We start from the raw sequence: 20,014 nt of genomic DNA, 5'->3' as shown, positions 1-20,014 counted from the left end.
ATCGATGTTAACAAAATTCTCTTCTTCAGAAACGCTTTCCTTGCCATTGCCAGTCTACATTTTATATCTTCTTTACTTCGACCATCATCAGTTATTTTGCTCCCCAAATAGCAAAACTCCTTTACTACTTTAAGTGTCTCATTTCCTAATATAATTCCCTCAGCATCACCAGGCTTAATTCGACTACATTCCATTATCCTTGTTTTGCTTTTGTTGATGATCATCTTACATCCTCCTTTCAAGACACTGTCCATTCCATTCAACTGCTCTTCCAGGTCCTTTGCTGTCCCTGACGGAATTACAGTGTCATCGGCAAACCTCAAAATTTTTATTTTTCTCCACAGATTTTAATTCCTACTCCGAATTTTTCTTTTGTTTCCTTTATTGCTTGCTCAATATACAGATTGAATAGCATCGGGGAGAGGCTACAACCCTGTCTCACTCCCTTCCCAACCACTGCTTCCCTTTCGTGCCCCTCAACTCTTATAACTGCCATCTGGTTTCTGTACAAATTGTAAATAGCCTCTTGCTCCCTGTATTTTACCCCTGCCACCTTCAGAATCAGAAAGAGAGTATTCCAGTCAACATTGTCAAAAGCTTTCTCTAAGTCTACAAATGATAGAAACATAGGTTTGCCTTTCCTTAATCTATCTGCTGAGATAAGTGGTAGAGTCAGTATTGCCTCACGTGTTCCAACATTTCTACGGAATCCAAACTGATCTTCCCTGAGGTCAGCTTCTATCAGTTTTTCCATTCGTCTAAAGAATTTATGTTAGTATTTTGCAGCCATGACTTATCAAACTGATAGTTCGGTAATTTTCACATCTGTCAACACCTGGTTTCTGTCATATTGGAATTATTATATTCTTCTTAAAGTCTGAGGGTATTTTGCCTCTCTCATACATCTTGCTCACCAGATGGAAGAGTTTTGTCAGGGCTGGCTTATCAGCAGTTCTGGTGGAATGTTGTCTACTCATGGGGCCTTGATTCCACTTAGGTCTTTCAGTGCTCTGTCGAACTCTTCACGCAGTATCATATCTCCCATTTCATCTTCATCTACTTCCTCTTCCATTTCCATAATATTGTCCTCAAATACATCGCCCTTGTATAGACCCTCTATATACTACTGACAATAAATAGTTTAGACAAGAAGAGAGTAGAAGCTTTCGAAATGTGGTGCTACAAATGAATGCTGAAGATTAGGTGAGTAGATCACGTAACTAATGAGGAGGTATTGAATAGAATTGGAGAGAAGAGAAATTTGTGGCACAACTTGACAAGAAGAAGGGATTTAGTATTGGAGGGCAGTGTGGAGGGTAAAAATCGTAGAATGAGACCAAGAGATGAATACACTAAGTAGATTCAGAAGGATGTAGGCCGCGGTAGGTACTGGGAGATGAAGAAGCTTGCACGGGATAGAGTAGCATGGAGAGCTGCATCAAACCAGTCTCAGGAGTGAAGATCACAACAACATACACTGCTTCCACTTTCTGCTTTCCCTTCTTTGTTTAGAACTGGTTTTCTGTCTGATCTCTTGATATTTATACAACTAGTTCTCTTTTCTCCAAAGGTCTCTTTTTAATTTTCATGTAGGCATTATCCATCTTTCCCCTAATGACGTATGCTTCTGCGTCCTTATATTTGTCCTGCTGTGTATACACAGATATAGCCATCATCGTCAATTAGTTTGAGGTAGGGGTTTAGATATATATGTCATAAAAGTTTGATGAATTTATGGCATAGTGGAATCCGTGGCTGGGGTTTGGACTGCTGCTGACTGTGAAAAATGCTCTCTCTCTCTCTCTCTCTCTCTCTCTCTCTCTCTCTCTCTCTCTCTCTCTCTCTCTCTCTCTCTCCCCCCCCTCCCTCCCCCCTCTCTCTCCCTCCCCCCCTCTCTCCCTCCCCCCCCTCTCTCCCTCCCCCCCCTCTCTCCCTCCCCCCCCCCCTCCCTCCCCCCCCCCCTCCCCCCCCTCAGGAATCCACCCATGAATTTATGCAAATGCATTTTCCGTTCATTCATTCATTCACAGGGGTACCGATTGGTTTCATTAAATCACAGGCATAATCATTGTCAATCTATCTATTTAACTTTTATGTGAATATTTAACCTGTATGAGGCAGGTAACTTTGAAGTTCTGTATCTAGCAAAAGGGATAAACGAATCGAGAAAATATTCAACGTTGTTCAAGCTCAGGATCTTATGAAAAATTTAAGCCATTTGCACTGCATAGGCATCTCGGAATCCCGTCCTGGGCTTCAGTCCACTGGTGACGGCAAAAGTATAGTGTGTGTGTGTGGGGGGGGGGAACTTTTTTATGGGGAGGTGGGGTTCCGAGAAACCACCCTCAAACTAATGATGCCTCTGTAAGTCACATCGAGCCTTAGACCACACTGAATGCAAAGAGGACTGACCAATTTGCTACATTTACTTAAGCAGGAGGAAGTGTGTAATATTCATACTTTGACCTTACTGTAGGATAGTGTCACTAAGATGATCCTGCTGTCAGTTGTGAAAACGGTCCCTGGCCCGAGGGCTATCCAAAAACACTCAACCCCACCTTCTTATCACCAACAGAACCTGAAGTAAGAGCACCAGAAAACATCTTTTCTATGCACAGCATTTCAGAACGTATCGGTAAGCATGTTGTTGCGTGCCTACTTATTGTACACTTGTGGGTTACTTCTTCTACGTGTACTCAATGTGTGACATTTTACTTACTTCATATCTTCTTTCGTGGAAGTACTGTGGTGATTTGTCCGTTATTGTTCAGTTTTGCCCTATGTAGTCCCAGCAGTGTACGTATTGCTCTCATGTTGTGTGTTATAAAGGAAGTGTCGAGCAGTAAGTAGCCATTGAAGCAAACAGTTAAACACCATCACTCAAGATGTCAAATTATTTCGCCACCAGGGTGTGTGTGTGTGTGTGTGTGTGTGTGTGTGTGTGTGTGTGGAGGCGGGGGGGGGGGGGGGGGGGGGGGCACGCGCTCATGTTTGTAAGGCTTAGGCTCAATCTTCAAATGAAATTATTGTCCCATATGGCAAAAGATCTTCCTGCATTCTCTCATCCTATTGCAGTATACATCAACAAAATGTTTGCAATTCTGTGGTTTCCTATTTCTTCAATATTCTCCTTCCACATTTAGTAATTGTCTTGTATGCTGATTAGGATTCTGTGGTTGTTCATTCGTTCAATGCCCTCATTCCATTTTAGTTTACTGCCCTGTGTGTTGTCATTTATATTGAAGATACCTTCTGTGTATCATCTCTTCTTTCTTTTGACATGGAGCGAATACCCTGCCACTGACCTCATTTTCAGAAAACAGTGAGACAGAACATCAGGCAGGTGCCGACCTTGAATAGAAAGACTTTTACTGCGACAGAACTGTGTGACAGTTGTAGCTTTTGTAACTGTTAGGAGGAGACAGGGAAGTTTACTAGGTGGAGGACAAGTGAGTAAGGCCCCAGGGTGAGGGGAGCCCTCTCGGCTGCTTCTAATTTTGTTTTGCTCCATATGGTTTGTTGTCCGTTTCTTGTCGCTGTACATCAATACGGGAGGCCGCCATTGGTTTGTGGAACTTCGAAGTGACTTCTACGAGGGCAGTTCAATAAGTAATGCAACACATTTTTTTTTCTCGGCCAATTTTGGTTGAAAAAACCGGAAATTTCTTGTGGAATATTTTCAAACATTCCCGCTTCGTCTCGTATAGTTTCATTGACTTCCGACAGGTGGCAGCGCTGTACGGAGCTGTTAAAATGGCGTCTGTAACGGATGTGCGTTGCAAACAACGGGCAGTGATCGAGTTTCTTTTGGCGGAAAACCAGGGCATCTCAGATATTCATAGGCGCTTGCAGAATGTCTACGGTGATCTGGCAGTGGACAAAAGCACGGTGAGTCGTTGGGCAAAGCGTGTGTCATCATCGCCGCAAGATCAAGCAAGACTGTCTGATCTCCCGCGTGCAGGCCGGCCGTGCACAGCTGTGACTCCTGCAATGGCGGAGCGTGCGAACACACTCGTTCGAGATGATCGACGGATCACCATCAAACAACTCAGTGCTCAACTTGACATCTCTGTTGGTAGTGCTGTCACAATTGTTCACCAGTTGGGATATTCAAAGGTTTGTTCCTGCTGGGTCCCTCGTTGTCTAACCGAACACCATAAAGAGCAAAGGAGAACCATCTGTGCGGAATTGCTTGCTCGTCATGTGGCTGCGGGTGACAATTTCTTGTCAAAGATTGTTACAGGCGATGAAACATGGGTTCATCACTTCGAACCTGAAACAAAACTGCAATCAATGGAGTGGCGCCACACCCACTCCCCTACCAAGAAAAAGTTTAAAGCCATACCCTCAGCCGGTAAAGTCATGGTTACAGTCTTCTGGGACGCTGAAGGGGTTATTCTGTTCGATGTCCTTCCCCGTGGTCAAACGATCAACTCTGAAGTGTATTGTGCTACTCTCCAGAAATTGAAGAAACGACTTCAGCGTGTTCGTAGGCACAAAAATCAGAACGAACTTCTCCTTCTTCATGACAACGCAAGACCTCACACAAGTCTTCGCACCCGAGGGGAGCTCACAAAACTTCAGTGGACTGTTCTTCCTCATGCACCCTACAGCCCCGATCTCGCACCGTCGGATTTCCATATGTTTGGCCCAATGAAGGACGCAATCCGTGGGAGGCACTACGCGGATGATGAAGAAGTTGTTGATGCAGTACGACGTTGGCTCCGACATCGACCAGTGGAATGGTACCGTGCAGGCATACAGGCCCTCATTTCAAGGTGGCGTAAGGCCGTAGCATTGAATGGAGATTACGTTGAAAAATAGTGTTGTGTAGCTAAAAGATTGGGGAATAACCTGGTGTATTTCAATGCTGAATAAAACAACCCCTGTTTCAGAAAAAAATGTGTTGCATTACTTATTGAACTGCCCTCGTATGTTTTTCCATCTTAATGTACTATTGTACTACATGTTCCTTGAAATTTGCTTGTCTATTGATCATGTCCATTCTCTCATAGTAAGATAAATTATACCCTAAGTCATTGAAACTGCATATGTGTTCTATATATTTTAATTATTTCAGTTTTCGAATGTCGTTTCCTTGGAACGCCAACCACCTCCAGTTCTTGTTACTGATATGATCAGCTTAAAATCTTCCCTTATATTTTCCATCTTATCTACACTATGTGATTAAAAGTATCCAGATACCCCCAAAAACATACATTTTCCATATTAGGTGCATTGTGCTGCCACCTACTGACAGGTACTCTATATCAGTGACCTAAGTAGTCATTAGACATTGTGAGACAGCAGAATGGGGTGCACTGTGGAACTCGCGGACTTCGAACGTGTTCAGGTGATTAGTTGTCACTTTTGTCCTATGCCTGTGCGTGATATTTTCACACTCCTAAACATCCCTAGGTCCACTGTTCCCGATGTGATAGTGAAGTGGAAACGTGAAGGGACACGTACAGCACGGAAGTGAACAGGCTGACCTTATCTGTTGACTGACAGAGACCGCCGACACTTGAAGAGGGTGCTAATATGTAATAGGTAGACGTCTAAACAGTCTGTCACACAGGAATTGCAAACTGCATCATGGTCCACTACATGTACTGTGACAGTTAATCGGGATGTGAGAAAACTTGGATTTCACGCTCGAGCGACTGCTCGTAAGCCGCACGTCAGGCCGGTAAATGCCGAACGACACCTCGCTCAGTGTAAGGAGGGTAAACATTCGACGATTGAACAGTGGAAAAATGTTGTGTGGTGTGACGAATCACGGTACACAATGTGGCGATCCGATGGCAGGGTGTGTGTATGGCGAATGCCCGGTGAACGTCCTCTGCAAGTGTGTTTAGTGCCGACAGTAACATTCGGAGGCAGTAGTGTTATGGTGTGATCGTATTTTTCGTGGAGGGGGCTTGGATCCCTTGTTTTGTGGGGCAGTATCACAGCACAGGTCTGCATTGACATTTTAAACACCTTATTGATACCCCCTGTTGAAGAGCAATTTGATGACGGCGACTGCATCTTCCGACACGATTGAGCACCTGTTCATAATGCACGGCCTGTGGCAGAATGTTTACATGACAATAACGCCCATGTACTGGACTGGCCTGCACAGAGTCCTAACCTGAATCCTATAGAACACCTTCGGGGTGTTTTGGAACACCAACTTCATGCCAGGCTTCACAGACTGACATCAATACCTCGCTGTGAAAAATGGGCTGCCATTTTCCAAGAAACCTTCCAGCACCTGATCGAAAGTATGCCTTTGAGAGTTAAAGCTGCCATCGAGGCTAAGGGTTGGCCGACACTATATTGAATTCCAGCATTACCGATGGAGGGCGCCACGAACTTGTAAGTCATTTTCAGCCAGGTGTCCGGATACTTTTGATCACATAGTGTATCGATACATACATATTGGAATGTAAATGCTGATATTCGCAGCTGGAGAATACTTAAGCAGGGTTCCAATTCTGCGAATGTGATCGGTCAGTCGTATGTTCATAATTACCTGTACCTTTATATCTTCTCTTTCTGCACTCGTGTCGCTCCTCGAAGTGGTGGTCCTGCAGTGCAGTACCACTCGTAGATATATCGAACTTCACCACCTGCAGGAAAGCACTGCGATAGTGGAAAATTCTGTTTTTTCAACCCAGTAGGTACAAAATCACGTAACCACTTCTTTTCAAAATCCTTCTGTATTTAATGGTTCCCATAACACTTTCAAGACATCAAACTTTCACATTTAAGCTGACAATAACCAAACTCGTCGACAGAGAGATTGTCGATATTGCAGAGCCGAGAAGTAAGTAAGTAATTAATTATGTAATTCTGTACAGTTTTCTTTTGTTTTTCTTTTCGGAACAACAGCCACTGTTGTCCCGACCTCTTCTGCTTTGAGGTCCACGGCACTGCTGAGTTACACCATTGGCTCCTTCCCCTCCGGTAAACCACTCATCCTCAGTCATACCTTGTAGCTGTCTGGTGTGTACATTAAAAGTAAGCACTGTACAGCCACACAAATTTTGTGTTTCGTATCTGTCCATAAAAATAAAAATTTGCGCCCCGAATGCAGTCTTCTACCGCTACTTCTGCAAATCGAAGTTTCTACACGACCATCTTTCGTTGGCACAATAGGAGGGAAAAGGGAAATTTTGCAACCTGGAATAGCAACACGTTACCACCACAATAGTAAAACTCACTATCAGGGCTTTTATGTATATGTTTGGCTAATCTTGTGACCCGCCAGACTGGTGCCACAGTTGGGGTCGGCAAGAGCACCTGCAAACTGTTACCACTACACTGGACAACTGACCTTTAACATAGACAAATGTAATGTATTGCAAATACATAGAAAGAAGGATCTTTTATTGTATGATTATATGATAGCGGAACAAACACTGGTAGCAGTTACTTCTGTAAAATATCTGGGAGTATGCGTGCGGAACGATTTGAAGTGGAATGATCGTATAAAATTAATTGTTGTTAAGGCGGGTACCAGGTTGAGATAGCGTGATAGCGTTACGGAGATGTTTAGTAGGCTCAAGTGGCAGACTCTGCAAGAGAGGCGCTTTGCATCACGGTGTAGCTTGCTGTCCAGGTTTCGAGAGGGTGCATTTCTGGATGAGGTATTGAATATATTGTTTCCCTCTACTTATACCTCCCGAGGAGATCACGAATGTAAAATTAGAGAGATTCGAGCACGCACGGAGGCTTTCTGGCAGTCGTTCTTCCCGCGAACCATACGCAACTGGAATAGAAAAGGGAGGTAATGACAGTGGCACGTAAAGTGCCCTCCACCACGCACCGTTGGGTGCCTTGCGGAGTATAAATGTAGATATAGATGTAGATATAATAGAGGGAAACATTCCATGTGGGAAAAATATATCTAAAAACAAAGATGATGAAACTTACCAAACGAAAGCGTTGGTATATTGATAGAGACACTGACAAATGCAAACACACACACAAAATTCAAGTTTTTGCAACCCACGGTTGCTTCATCAGGAAAGAGGGAAGGAGAGGGAAGTCCGCCCCTGGTACCTGAGTGGTCAGCGCGACAGGCTGCCAATCCCAAGCGCCCGGGTTCGATTCCCGGCTGGGTCGGAGATTTTCTCCGCTCAGGGACTTGGTGTTGTGTTGTCCCAATCATCATCATTTCATCTGCATCGACGCGCAAGTCGCCGAAGTGGCGTCAAATCGAAAGACTTGCACCAGGCGAGTTGTCTACCCGACGGGAGGCCCTCGTCACACAACATTATTATTATTATTATTATTATTATTAGGAGAGGGAAAGACGAAAGGACGTGATTTTGAAGGGAGAGGGTAAGGAGTCATTCCAATCCTGGGAGCGGAAAGACTTACCTTAGGGGGAAAAAGGGACAGGTATACACTCGCGTACACACACACACACACAGATATATATATATATATATATATGGTTATAATAGAGGGAAACATTCCACATAGGAAAAATATATCTAAAAACAAAGATGTATCTAAAAACAAAGATGATGTGACTTACCAAATGAAAGTGCTGGCAGGTCGACAGACACACAAACGAACTCAAACATGCACACAAAATTCAAGCTTTCGCAACAAACTGTTGCCTCATCAGAAAAGAGGGAAGGAGACGGAAAGACGAAAGGATGTGGGTTTTAAGGGAGAGGGTAAGGAGTCATTCCAATCCCGGGAGCGGAAAGACTTACCTTAGGGGGAAAAAGGACGGGTATACACTCGCACACACACACATATCCATCCACACATATATAGACACAAGCAGACATATTTAAAGACAATGAGTTTGGGCAGAGATGTCAGTCGAGGCAGAAGTGCAGAGGCAAAGATGTTGTTGAATGACAGGTGAGGTATGAGTGGCGGCAACTTGAAATTAGCGGAGATTGAGGCCTGGTGGATAACGGGAAGAGAGGATATATTGAAGAGCAAGTTCCCATCTCCGGAGCTCGGATAGGTTGGTGTTAGTGGGAAGTATCCAGATAACCCGGACGGTGTAACACTGCGCCAAGAAGTGCTGGCCGTGCACCAAGGCATGTTTAGCCACAGGGTGATCCTCATTACCAACAAACACTGTCTGCCTGTGTCCATTCATGCGAATGGACAGTTTGTTGCTGGTCATTCCCACATAGAATGCATCACAGTGTAGGCAGGTCAGTTGGTAGATCACGTGGGTGCTTTCACACGTGGCTCTGCCTTTGATCATGTACACCCTCCGGGTTGCAGGACTGGAGTAGGTGGTGGTGGGAGGGTGCATGGGACAGGTTTTACACCGGGGGTGGTTACAAGGGTTGGAGCCAGAGGGTAGGGAAGGTGGTTTGGGGATTTCATAGGGATGAACTAAGAGGTTACGAAGGTTAGGTGGACGGCGGAAAGACACTCTTGGTGGAGTGGGGAGGATTTCATGAAGGATGGATCTCATTTCGGGGCAGGATTTGAGGAAGTCGTATCCCTGCTGGAGAGCCACATTCAGAATCTGATCCAGTCCCGGAAAGTATCCTGTCACAAGAGGGGCACTTTTGTAGGTCGACAGAGACACAAACGAACACAAACATACACACAAAATTCAAGCTTTCGCAAACAGAAATATGTCTGCTTGGGTCTGTATATGTGTGGATGGATATGTGTGTGTATGTGCGAGTGTATACCTGTCCTTTTTTCCCCCTAAGGTAAGTCTTTCCGCTCCCGGGATTGGAATGAGTCCTTACCCTCTCCCTTAAAACCCACATCCTTTCGTCTTTCCCTCTCCTTCCCTCTTTCCTGATGAGGCAACAGTTTGTTGCGAAAGCTTGAATTTTGTGTGTATGTTTGTGTTCGTTTGTGTCTCTGTCGACCTGCCAGCACTTTCATTTGGTAAGTCACATCATCTTTGTTTATATATATATATATATATACACACACACACACACACACACACTGCTTGTGTCTGTATATATGCGGATGGATATGTGTGTGTGTGCGCGAGTGTATACCTGTCCCTTTCTCCCCGTAAGGTAAGTCTTTCCGCTCCCGGGATTGGAATGACACCTTACCCTCTCCCTTAAAAACCACATCCTTTCGTCTTTCCCTCTCCTTCCCTCTTTCCTGATGAAGCTACCAATGTAGATGTAGATGTAGACAAGTCGTGCAGCTGTAGAGATACTTAGTGCTACCCCTGTAAAGCTAGGGCTGGTTGCTAGTTACTGCAGGTCATTTAATGAGTAGCTATAAATAACCTGGCCATAGGCAAAAAGAAGGGTGTATGAAATCAGTGTTTACCCGTGTGTGTGTGTGTGTGTGTGTGTGTGTGTGTGTGTGTGTGTGTGTGTGAAAGAGAGAAATTTATTTTTATGTTTGACCAGTTATGTGACGTGTGTAGCAGTTGATTGTCTGCTTTGGTTTCAGAGGAGGAAGCAGACGAGAGTGAGCAGCAGCTGTATGCAGTGCGCCGGCTGCTCTCGGTGGTGGGGAAGCAGCACCAGCAGCAGCAGATTCAGCAGCAGGAACTCTTCCTGGCCGTCACAGAGAGGTAGGAAATGTCCGCACGGGCACTCCGGTGCTCGCCGACACGTGTCCGCTCCTTCTGTCGAGTCGACGCCGTACGCGTTCTCCGCCCGGTCGGGCCCGTCTCTTGTAAAGAGTAGCTAATTTACAGACTCGATGCTGCAGAGAACTACTAGATAAGATACGCAGTACGTTTTGTGCATGTGCGACGAGGACACTGTCGAGAATATCGATTTTGTGACGGAACTGGATGTAGAATTTCAGTGTTCCAATTTTGCTTCCACAGATCCGTAGCGAAATAGCGTCCGAGGTCCTGCAAAATTATAGTTAATTGAAATACATATAAGAATTATGTATTCAAAATGTTCAGAAGTTGCTTTACCAATAAAGTGAAAATGGTAAAAATGTTCTTAATGTGCAATACGCATCACACGGAAAAAGCAGAATAATACTTATTATACAGTGTAGTGGTTAATAAAAAAGAAAAAAAAAAGAGAAGAAACAAAAAGAAAAGGTTGAAAATGTGGGAAGAAATGGTGAGTAAAAAGGGGGTTTTAGAATCGTTAATGACTATGAAAAAGGGAAAGAATGAAATGCAAATCGGACTTAGTATTACAGAAAAGTTATCGAACTTCGTGATTCGGAAAAGCTATTGTTGGGGTGGTCCTTGTGGCGTTTCTGAGCAAAAGTCAAAACAATTTTCACTACAAAAATTATTTGAAAGAGAACAGAGAATAACAAAATGTGATTAACAGGGGGAAATGGTGTAGATAAGAGTTCATTCTTTACCATGTTAACATTGTCTTCTCTCGTGCGCCGTCCAGGTCTTGTTCTCCAAAAATCTCCTGCTTCATTTCTGCGTGAAAAGTCGTAGCTACTCCAAAATTTTCCAATAAATTTCGTTGTCCAGGAAATACTGATGTATACAAATCAAAACCATCTTGGTATTGAATGCAATTTATTTTACATTGCTACTTCCATCCTCCGAATTTCATACCAACTTCCACAATACATCTGCACATCAATGAGTTTTTTCGTCTTAATCTGACCAAGACTAGGTAATAAGTAAGTTAAGCTTCCGCTCTCAAAGACAAAAGCGGGTAGAAAACAAAAAGGGTTACAATTTTAGTACCTTCATTTTCTTATATATTTTCGCTGCCGTCGAGCGCTCGTACAGCTGCGACGGTATAATTTATATCTGAGGGAACGAGTGTAGCACGACGAAATTGAAAGACGCACTACAACAGGGTGTCCGAAAAGTCTTTCTGTGATTACATAAATTGATAACTCGGGCTAGAAGTAAGATACAAATTTGAACCTGGTCTGTAATTGTATACAAACTATCAAAGTTTTTTTCGCACATCAGTAAACTTCCACATGAGCACCCTCGGTAGCACGTAGCACATCTAGGCAATATTCAATTTCCGTCCACACATTAGCCAACATCACTGCAGGGATCGATTCAACGACTGTTGTTATCCGTTGCCGCAGGGTTTCGAGATCTGGTACACGTGTTTGGTAGACCTCGTCCTCGACATAACCCCATAAAAAGACGTCTAATGGGGTTATGTCAGGTGTGCGTGGAGGCCAAACCGTTGGCCGATCACGACCAATCCGTCGCCCAGGTAAGATCGTATCGAGATAGGCACAGACGTCCAAATCCCAATGAGGCGGTGCACCGTCTTGCTGAAACAAGACATCGGGGTGATACTGAAGCAGCTGAGGAACAGCATACAGTTTCAGCATGTCCAGATACACTGCAGGTGTGACGGTAGCCTCAGCGAAGAAGAATGGCCTGATAATTCGATCGTGCAATAGTGCGCACCATACATTCACCTTTGGACTGCCTCTGGTGCACTCCGTGACCTCGCCAGGGGGTTGTGAACTCCAAATGCGTACATTATGACGATTCACTACTCCACTCACAAAAAAGGTCGCGTCGTCGGAAAAGGCAATTCGTCCGAGATAACCGTCATCGTCCTCAATACGTGATAGCATTTCGACTGCAAAATCATATCAATGTGTACTGTCATTGGGCAACAAAGGAAGTGGAAGTTAACTGATGTGTGAAAAAAACTTTGATAGTTTTTAAACAATTAGACACCAGTTTCATATTTGTATCTTACTTCTAGCCTGAGTTATCAATTACTGTAATCAGGGAAAGACTTTTTTGACACCCTGTATTATTCCACAAGATGACCACCCAAATAAACGTACTGATCCAGCTACAAAATGGCTGGCCATTATGCACGTCCAGGAAGTGAAGTGCCAAGTACTAACTGTAGGGACCACAAGTGCATCCTCAGTGATGTCTGTCGTCCCTGTGCCTGACAATTTGTCTCCCAATGCCAGTGACATCGTCACGAGCTGTAAAGTCTCTGATAAAAGTCGGAAACTCGAATGAGGTCAGCGAGTGTAACTGCTTGTACATACCCGCAGGACGGTCACACCGTGAAGCCCGCTCGACACTGTGTCTGTCTCGGCGAGCTCGTAGTCGGTGCCACTCGCCGTATTCTGCACCGAGGCTCACTACCCGACTAATTTCCGTACATTTTGTCTTGTGTTAAAATGATTTTTGTGCATTTAGTTTTTTGTGGCCTCTCTGTGAGACCTAGTACAGTCGTGATTGGACCTCGAGAAAAGATTAGTATCGGAGAGACGAATACTGTACTACCCTGCTGCCAGTGCACGCCGTGCTACTACCGATCTACCTGTGTTTCGCAGATGACGGTTCCTGTCGTGTTCCTCTAGTGTGCTTTTGCTACTTTCTTGTAGTTCGTGTGTGCACTCATCTGCACGTGTGAGGGATTTGATAAACTCCAGGTGCCGTGCGCAGTGGGCATACGGGGTTGGACAGAATTGTGGAATTCTTCATTTGTGTGATCGTATCGCCTATTGTTGCTAAACAATAACTGAGGTTATTTCAATTCTGTCTTTACAACTACAAGAAAGCACAAGTTTTTGTAGACAAATGAGTTTAATTATATTGAAATATAAACACCATCAATGGCCAGTAATATCTGTTTGCAATTTGACTTGCTGTCTGTATTGCTAGACAGTAAAGGCAGATGCTTCCTCCCTTTTTGAGGAAACTTCCATGTAAACCCCTCCCTTCCTCACTTCAGTACTCTTTCACTTCTTTTACACATCAGACAACACTTAGTAACGTAAGTAAATGGAATAACATACAAATGGCAAACTGCAAAGAAGACGGGCGGGGGTAGCAGTTTTACATTAAAGAAAAACTAGTAGCAAATTTCGCATCATTCTCTACCGTATCTTCCTTCGTTGTCGGTGTTGTCGTTGTTGCTGTGAGGCACCGTTCACCGTTACACCGAGTGGAAAGGCGCGTTGAGCTTAGAGCTTGAGATATGGTAACCTTAAGTCATTGACAACACAAAACGGTCACGGTAGCACCTGATTCCAGAATAGCTGCAGTAGTTAGGATCTACGAACTACCCCGTCTTGACCAGGTCCCCAAAGGTTTCGTATAAACGATAAGAAATGTTACAGTTTCTGGAAAAATAACAGATACAACCAAACTGTCTTGTTTCTTCTGTTTTCTTTCACATAACTTTGTTCACGAAGCCCACACCTACTACAGTAGTACAAGTTTATATGCCACTAGCTCCGCAGATGACGAAGAAGTTGAAGAAATGTATGATGAAATAAAAGAAATTATTCAGATAGTGAAGGGTGACGAAAATTTAATAGTCATGGGAGACTGGAATTCGGTAGTAGGAAAAGGGAGAGAAGGAAACATAGTAGGTGAATATGGATTGGAGCTAAGAAATGAAAGAGGAAGCCGCCTGGTAGAATTTTGCGCAGAGCACAACTTAATCATAGCTAACACTTGGTTTAAGAATCATGAAAGAAGGTTGTATACATGGAAGAAACCTGGAGATACTAAAAGGTATCAGATAGATTATATAATGGTAAGACAGAGATTTAGGAACCAGGTTTTAAATTGTAAGACACTTCCAGGAGCAGATGTGGACTCTGACCACAATCTATTGGTTATGACCTGTAGATTAAAACTGAAGAAACTGCAAAAAGGTGGGAATTTAAGAAGATGGGACCTGGATAAACTGAAAGAACCAGAGGTTGTACAGAGTTTCAGGGAGAGCATAAGGGAACAATTGACAGGAATGGGGGAAAGAAATACAGTAAAAGAAGAATGGGTAGCTTTGAGGGATGAAGTAGTGAAGGCAGCAGAGGATCAAGTAGGTAAAAAGACGAGGGCTAGTAGAAATCCTTGGGTAACAGAAGAAATATTGAATGTAATTGATGAAAGGAGAAAATATAAAAATGCAGTAAATGAAGCAGGCAAAAAGGAATGCAAACGTCTCAAAAATGAGATCGACAGGAAGTGCAAAATGGCAAAGCAGGGATGGCTAGAGGACAAATGTAAGGATGTAGAGGCTTATCTCACGAGCGGTAAGATAGATACTGCCTACATGAAAATTAAAGAGACCTTTGGAGAAAAGAGAACTACTTGTATGAACATCAAGAGCTCAGATGGAAACCCAGTTCTAAGCAAAGAAGGGAAAGCAGAAAGGTGGAAGTAGTATATAGAGGGTCTATACAAGGGCGATGTACTTGAGGACAATATTATGGAAATTTAAGAGGATGTAGATGAAGATGAAGTGGGAGATACGATACTGCGTGAAGAGTTTGACAGAGCACTGAAAGACCTGAGTTGAAACAAGGCCCCCGGAGTAGACAACATTCCATTGGAACTACTGACAGCCTTGGGAGAACCAGTCCTGACAAAACTCTACCATCTGGTGAGCAAGATGTATGAGACAGGCGAAATACCCTCAGACTTCAAGAAGAATAAGTCACAGCTGCAAAATACTAACACGAATTCTTTACAGACGAATGGAAAAACTAGTAGAAGCCAACCTCTGGGAAGATCAGTTTGGATTCTGTAGAAATACTGGAACGTGTGAGGCAATACTGACCTTACGACTTATCTTAAAAGAAAGAAGAAGGAAAGGCAAACCTACGTTTATAGCATTTGTAGACTTAGAGAAAGCTTTTGACAATGTTGCCTGGAGTACTCTCTTTAAAATTCTAAAGGTGGCAGGGGTAAAATACAGGGAGCGAAAGGCTATTTACAATTTGTACAGAAACCAGATGGCAGTTATAAGATTTGAGGGACAAGAAAGGGAAGCAGTGGTTGGGAAGGGAGTGAGACAGGGTTGTACCCTCTCCCCGATGTATTCAATGTGTGTATTGAGCAAGCAGTAAGGGAAACAAAAGAAAAATTCGGAGTAGGTGACAAAAGAAAAATTCGGAGTAGGTGTTAAAATCCGTGGAGAAGAAATAAAAACTTTGAGGTTCGCCAATGACATTGTAATTCTGTCAGAGACAGCAAAGGACTTGGAAGAGCAGTTGAACAGAATGGACAGTGTCTTGAAAGGAGAAGATGAACATCAACAAAAGCAAAAGAAGGATAATGGAATGTAGTCGGATTAAGTCGGTTGATGCTGAGGGAATTAGATTAGGAAATGAAACACTTAAAGTAGTAAAGGAGTTTTGCTATTTGGGGAGCAAAATAACTGATGGTGGTTGAAGTAGAAAGTATAGAAAATGTAGACTGGCAATGGCAAGAAAAGCGTTTCTGAAGAAGAGAAATTTGTTAACATCGAGTATAGATTTAAGTGTCAGGAAGCCGTTTTTGAAAGTATTTGTATGGAGGTATGGATGTGAAACATGGACGATAAATAGTTTGGACAAGAAGAGAATAGAAGCTTTTGAAATGTGATGCTGCAGAAGAAAGCTGAAGATTAGATTGGTAGATCACATAGCTAATGAGGAGGTATTGAATAGGATTGGGGAGAAGAGGAGTTTGTGGCACAACTTGACAAGAAGAAGGGATCGGTTGGTAGGACATGTTCTGAGGCATCAAGGGATCACCAATTTAGAATTGGAGGGCAGCGTGGAGGGTAAAAATCGTAGAGGGAGACCAAGAGATGAATACACTAAGCAGATTCAGAAGGATGTAGGTTGCAGTAGGTACTGGGAGATGAAGAGGCTTGCACAGGATAGAGTAGCATGGAGAGCTGCATCAAACCAGTCTCAGGACTGAAGACAACAACAAGAAAACAAACTTTGTTCACAGTTTTATTTCGCATTCACCACTCATTCACACTTTGATGTGGAGTATATGCGAGTGCCCGAACCCTAACTCCTGAGTTCCATCGAAACCCTTTGATGAACAGTTTTGGTTGCTCGACACCAACAGTCAATGAAAATGATACAGTATTTTGTAATTGACTCTTCCAATTTAGCCATCGCCTCCACGAATGTTTGTTAGGCGGAAGACAATTACACACTTTTCTCTCCAATCCGCAATTATTAAGAGTTCAGGTAAAAGTTAACGTTTTTCTCCTTTTCGTAAATTGGAGCCCACTCTCCGTGATACAATTAAAAAAAAAAAGACGGTCTCATTACCGCGTCCCTCGTGAGATGCGTATAGATTTATCCCGTTATTGACCACCCTGTAGGTGTACTCAATTTAATGACCTGCTTGTGAGATGTCTGCTTGTGTCTGTCTCGCACACACACACACACACATCTATCTGCACACATACAGACACAAGCAGACATATGTAAAGGCAAAGAGGTTGGGCAGAGATGTCAGTTGAGGCAGAAGTACAGAGGCAAAGATGTTGTTGAATGACAGGTGATGTACGAGGGTCCGCAACTTGAAATTAGCAGACGTTGAGGCCTGGTGGGTAACGGGAAGAGAGAATATATTGAAGGGCAAGTTCCCATCTCCGGAGTTCTGATAGGTTGGTGTTGGTGGGAAGTGTCCAGATAACCCGGACGGTGTAACACTGGACACTTCTGCCTTGACTGACATCTCTGCCCAACCTCTTTGCATTTACATATGTCTGCTTGTGTCTGTGTATGTGTGGATGGATATGTGTGTGTGTGCGAGTGTATACCTGTCCTTTTTTCCCCCTAAGGTAAGTCTTTCCGCTCCCAGGATTGGAATGACTCCTTGCCCTCTCCCTTAAAACTCACATCCTTTCATCTTTCCCGCTCCTTCCTCTTTCCTGATGAGGCAACGTTGGGTTCTGCAAGCTTGAAATCTGTGTGTGTGTTTGTGTGTTTTTTATTGTCTCCTATCAACATACCAATGCTTTCGTTTGGTAAGTTACAGCATCTTTGTTTTTTATATATATTTACAAATAATATAATATAAGAAACACAAACTCTCTGAGCTTTTCAAAAATGCAGTACTGGCAGTTTGGAAAACTGCCTTCACTGGTGCCACCGACCATATTTGCCACAAACGGCAATGGGCGAGTCAGAGAAAGCATTTTGTGTGCCAGAATTTTCCTGTTGGCAATTGGTGGAGAGTGAGTGAAGAGCTTTCTCTGACGAATTTTGCAATACGCCGTCATTTTACGACAGTACAGTAAAGTGGTACGTGAAATAGGACGTCCCTCCTTTTCCACTGGAACAACTGTTGCCTGTATCTCCTGTTTCGACAAACTCCAATAGTGGCTCATTCTGTGACGTGAAACCGACTGTAGGGATTTCACCTTTTGACGAGGTGATGCCGTCACGTCCTTACGACCGCATTCCAGTTTACCCGAACGAGACGGCACTTCCTCGTCAGTAGGTAAAGTCGCGTCCACCGACCCTGCACTACTCTAGCGACTGCCAGGGTCGCTGGATTTGACACGAGGTTTTTTCTCGGGCTTACGTCGAGGATAGTGTTCGCATTCCACCTCTGCCGTAGGACCTCGAAGACTGGCGACTCAGTGTCGCCACAATACTGTCACTCGTGGTGTGCCAGGCCGGGTACAGTCGTGTGACAAAGTGTGGACACACAAAACGTACAATATAAACTGTGGAAAAAAAGCTTTGAGAGTTTTCACAAACTGTATCGTTTGTTACATTCTTAACGGTCATTTACATAAATTGATTTTTTGTTGTAATATTTTGTTAACTTTATTATCTTCTATATGGTGTTATGGGATGTAGTCAAATTAAATCGGGTGATGCTGAGGGAATTAGATTAGGAAATGAGACATTTAAAGTAGTAAAGGAGTTTTGCTATTTGGGGAGCAAAATAACTGATGGTGGTCGAAGTAGAGAGGATATAAAATGTAGACTGGCAATGGCAAGGGAAGCATTTCTGAAGAAGAGAAATTTGATAAAATCGAGTATAGATTTAAGTGTCAGGAAGTCGTTTCTGAAAGTATTTGTATGGAGTGTAGCTGTGTATGAAAGTGAAACGTAGGTGATAAATAGTTTGGACAAGAAGAGAATAGAAGCTTTCGAAATGTGGTGCTACAGAAGAATGCTGAAGATTAGGTGGGTAGATCACATAACTAATGAGGAGGTATTGAATAGAATCGGGGAGAAGAGGGGTTTTTGGCACAACTTGACAAGAAGAAGGGACCGGTTGGTAGGACATGTTCTGAGGCATCAAGGGATCATGAATTTAGTATTGGAGGGCAGTGTGGAGGGTAAAAATCGTAGAGGTAGACCAAGAGATAAATACACTAAGCAAATTCAGAAGGATGTAGGCTGCAGTAGGTACTGGGAGATGAAGAAGCTTGCACAGGATAGAGTAGCATGGAGAGCTGCATCAAACCAGTTTCAGGACTGAAGTCCACAACAACAACAACATATTACCCTCTATATGGTGTTCTGAAATGAATTTTCCTTTTGATACAATACTAAACTTTTCCACATATTCCCTTTCTTGGAGCTCTACATTGTAGCTTTTCCTCTGACTTCTGCTAGGAGCCTGCCTATCTGTACTTCCAATTGACACCCGAACGTCAGCAAAGCTCTGTTTTTCACTGGCAAATACAATGACAAGAATGGCTCTCTCGATCTCTCTTTCTTTAAAGCCTCGCATATAGTTGGGAATAGCAGGTCTGACAGTTCTGCAGATTTGGAAAGCTAGATTTTGACTCTCTTACTTCTGGAATTGTAGATGCCTCCTAGTCGAGAACCGAAGAAATGTTCGAAAAAAATAGAAGGAAAGAAGAAGGAATGTTAGTGGGCTACAACTGTTGAAGGAAAAGTCGGTCTCAGACTACTAATGTTAAACTGTAGGATGTCGACAAGAGGTTGCAAGCGAGTTCCTAGAGTGGCCCACTCGTCCGTCTGCCCACAGGCAGCTGAAGGAGCGCGACACGGCGACCGGCCGGCTGCTCTGCCGCTGGCAGGCCGAGGCCCTGCAGAGCTGCGAGCTGCTGTCTGCGGAGCCGGCCCGCATCCGTGTCACGTTCGACACCGTCAAGCCGGACCGCCGCGAGAGGACTTACTTCGTGGAAGACGCCAAAGATGCTCAGGTAAATTGGTACTACTACTACTACTAGGTGATCAGGCCCAGTGGACCGCACGCATCTACAAGTTCCCTCCTCCACTGTATTCTGTCCATTGCTGCTATCCGCCATCCGTCCACATCTATTGACACTCGGTTTAAATCTTCACGGAGTCCATCCCTCCAGTGCTTCTCGGGTCTCCCTGGCGG

At 43.8% G+C, this 20,014-nt stretch overlaps 1 protein-coding gene across 1 annotated transcript in view; it reads left to right on the top strand.

The window, feature by feature from the left end:
- Positions 1-20,014, top strand: part of LOC126214992 (serine/threonine-protein kinase 11-interacting protein) — a 204,910-nt gene that overhangs the window by 40,608 nt on the left and 144,288 nt on the right. The window contains exons 6-7 of the mRNA XM_049941622.1: positions 10,405-10,528; positions 19,655-19,832. Of these exons, the coding sequence (XP_049797579.1) occupies positions 10,405-10,528; positions 19,655-19,832 (302 nt within the window). The remainder of the gene's footprint in view (positions 1-10,404; positions 10,529-19,654; positions 19,833-20,014) is intronic.

Source organism: Schistocerca nitens, chromosome 12 (assembly GCF_023898315.1).
Source record: "Schistocerca nitens isolate TAMUIC-IGC-003100 chromosome 12, iqSchNite1.1, whole genome shotgun sequence".
Lineage (NCBI taxonomy): Eukaryota > Metazoa > Arthropoda > Insecta > Orthoptera > Acrididae > Schistocerca > Schistocerca nitens.
Note: the sequence above shows the minus strand (reverse complement) of the source record. Positions and strands in the feature narration are given on the sequence as shown.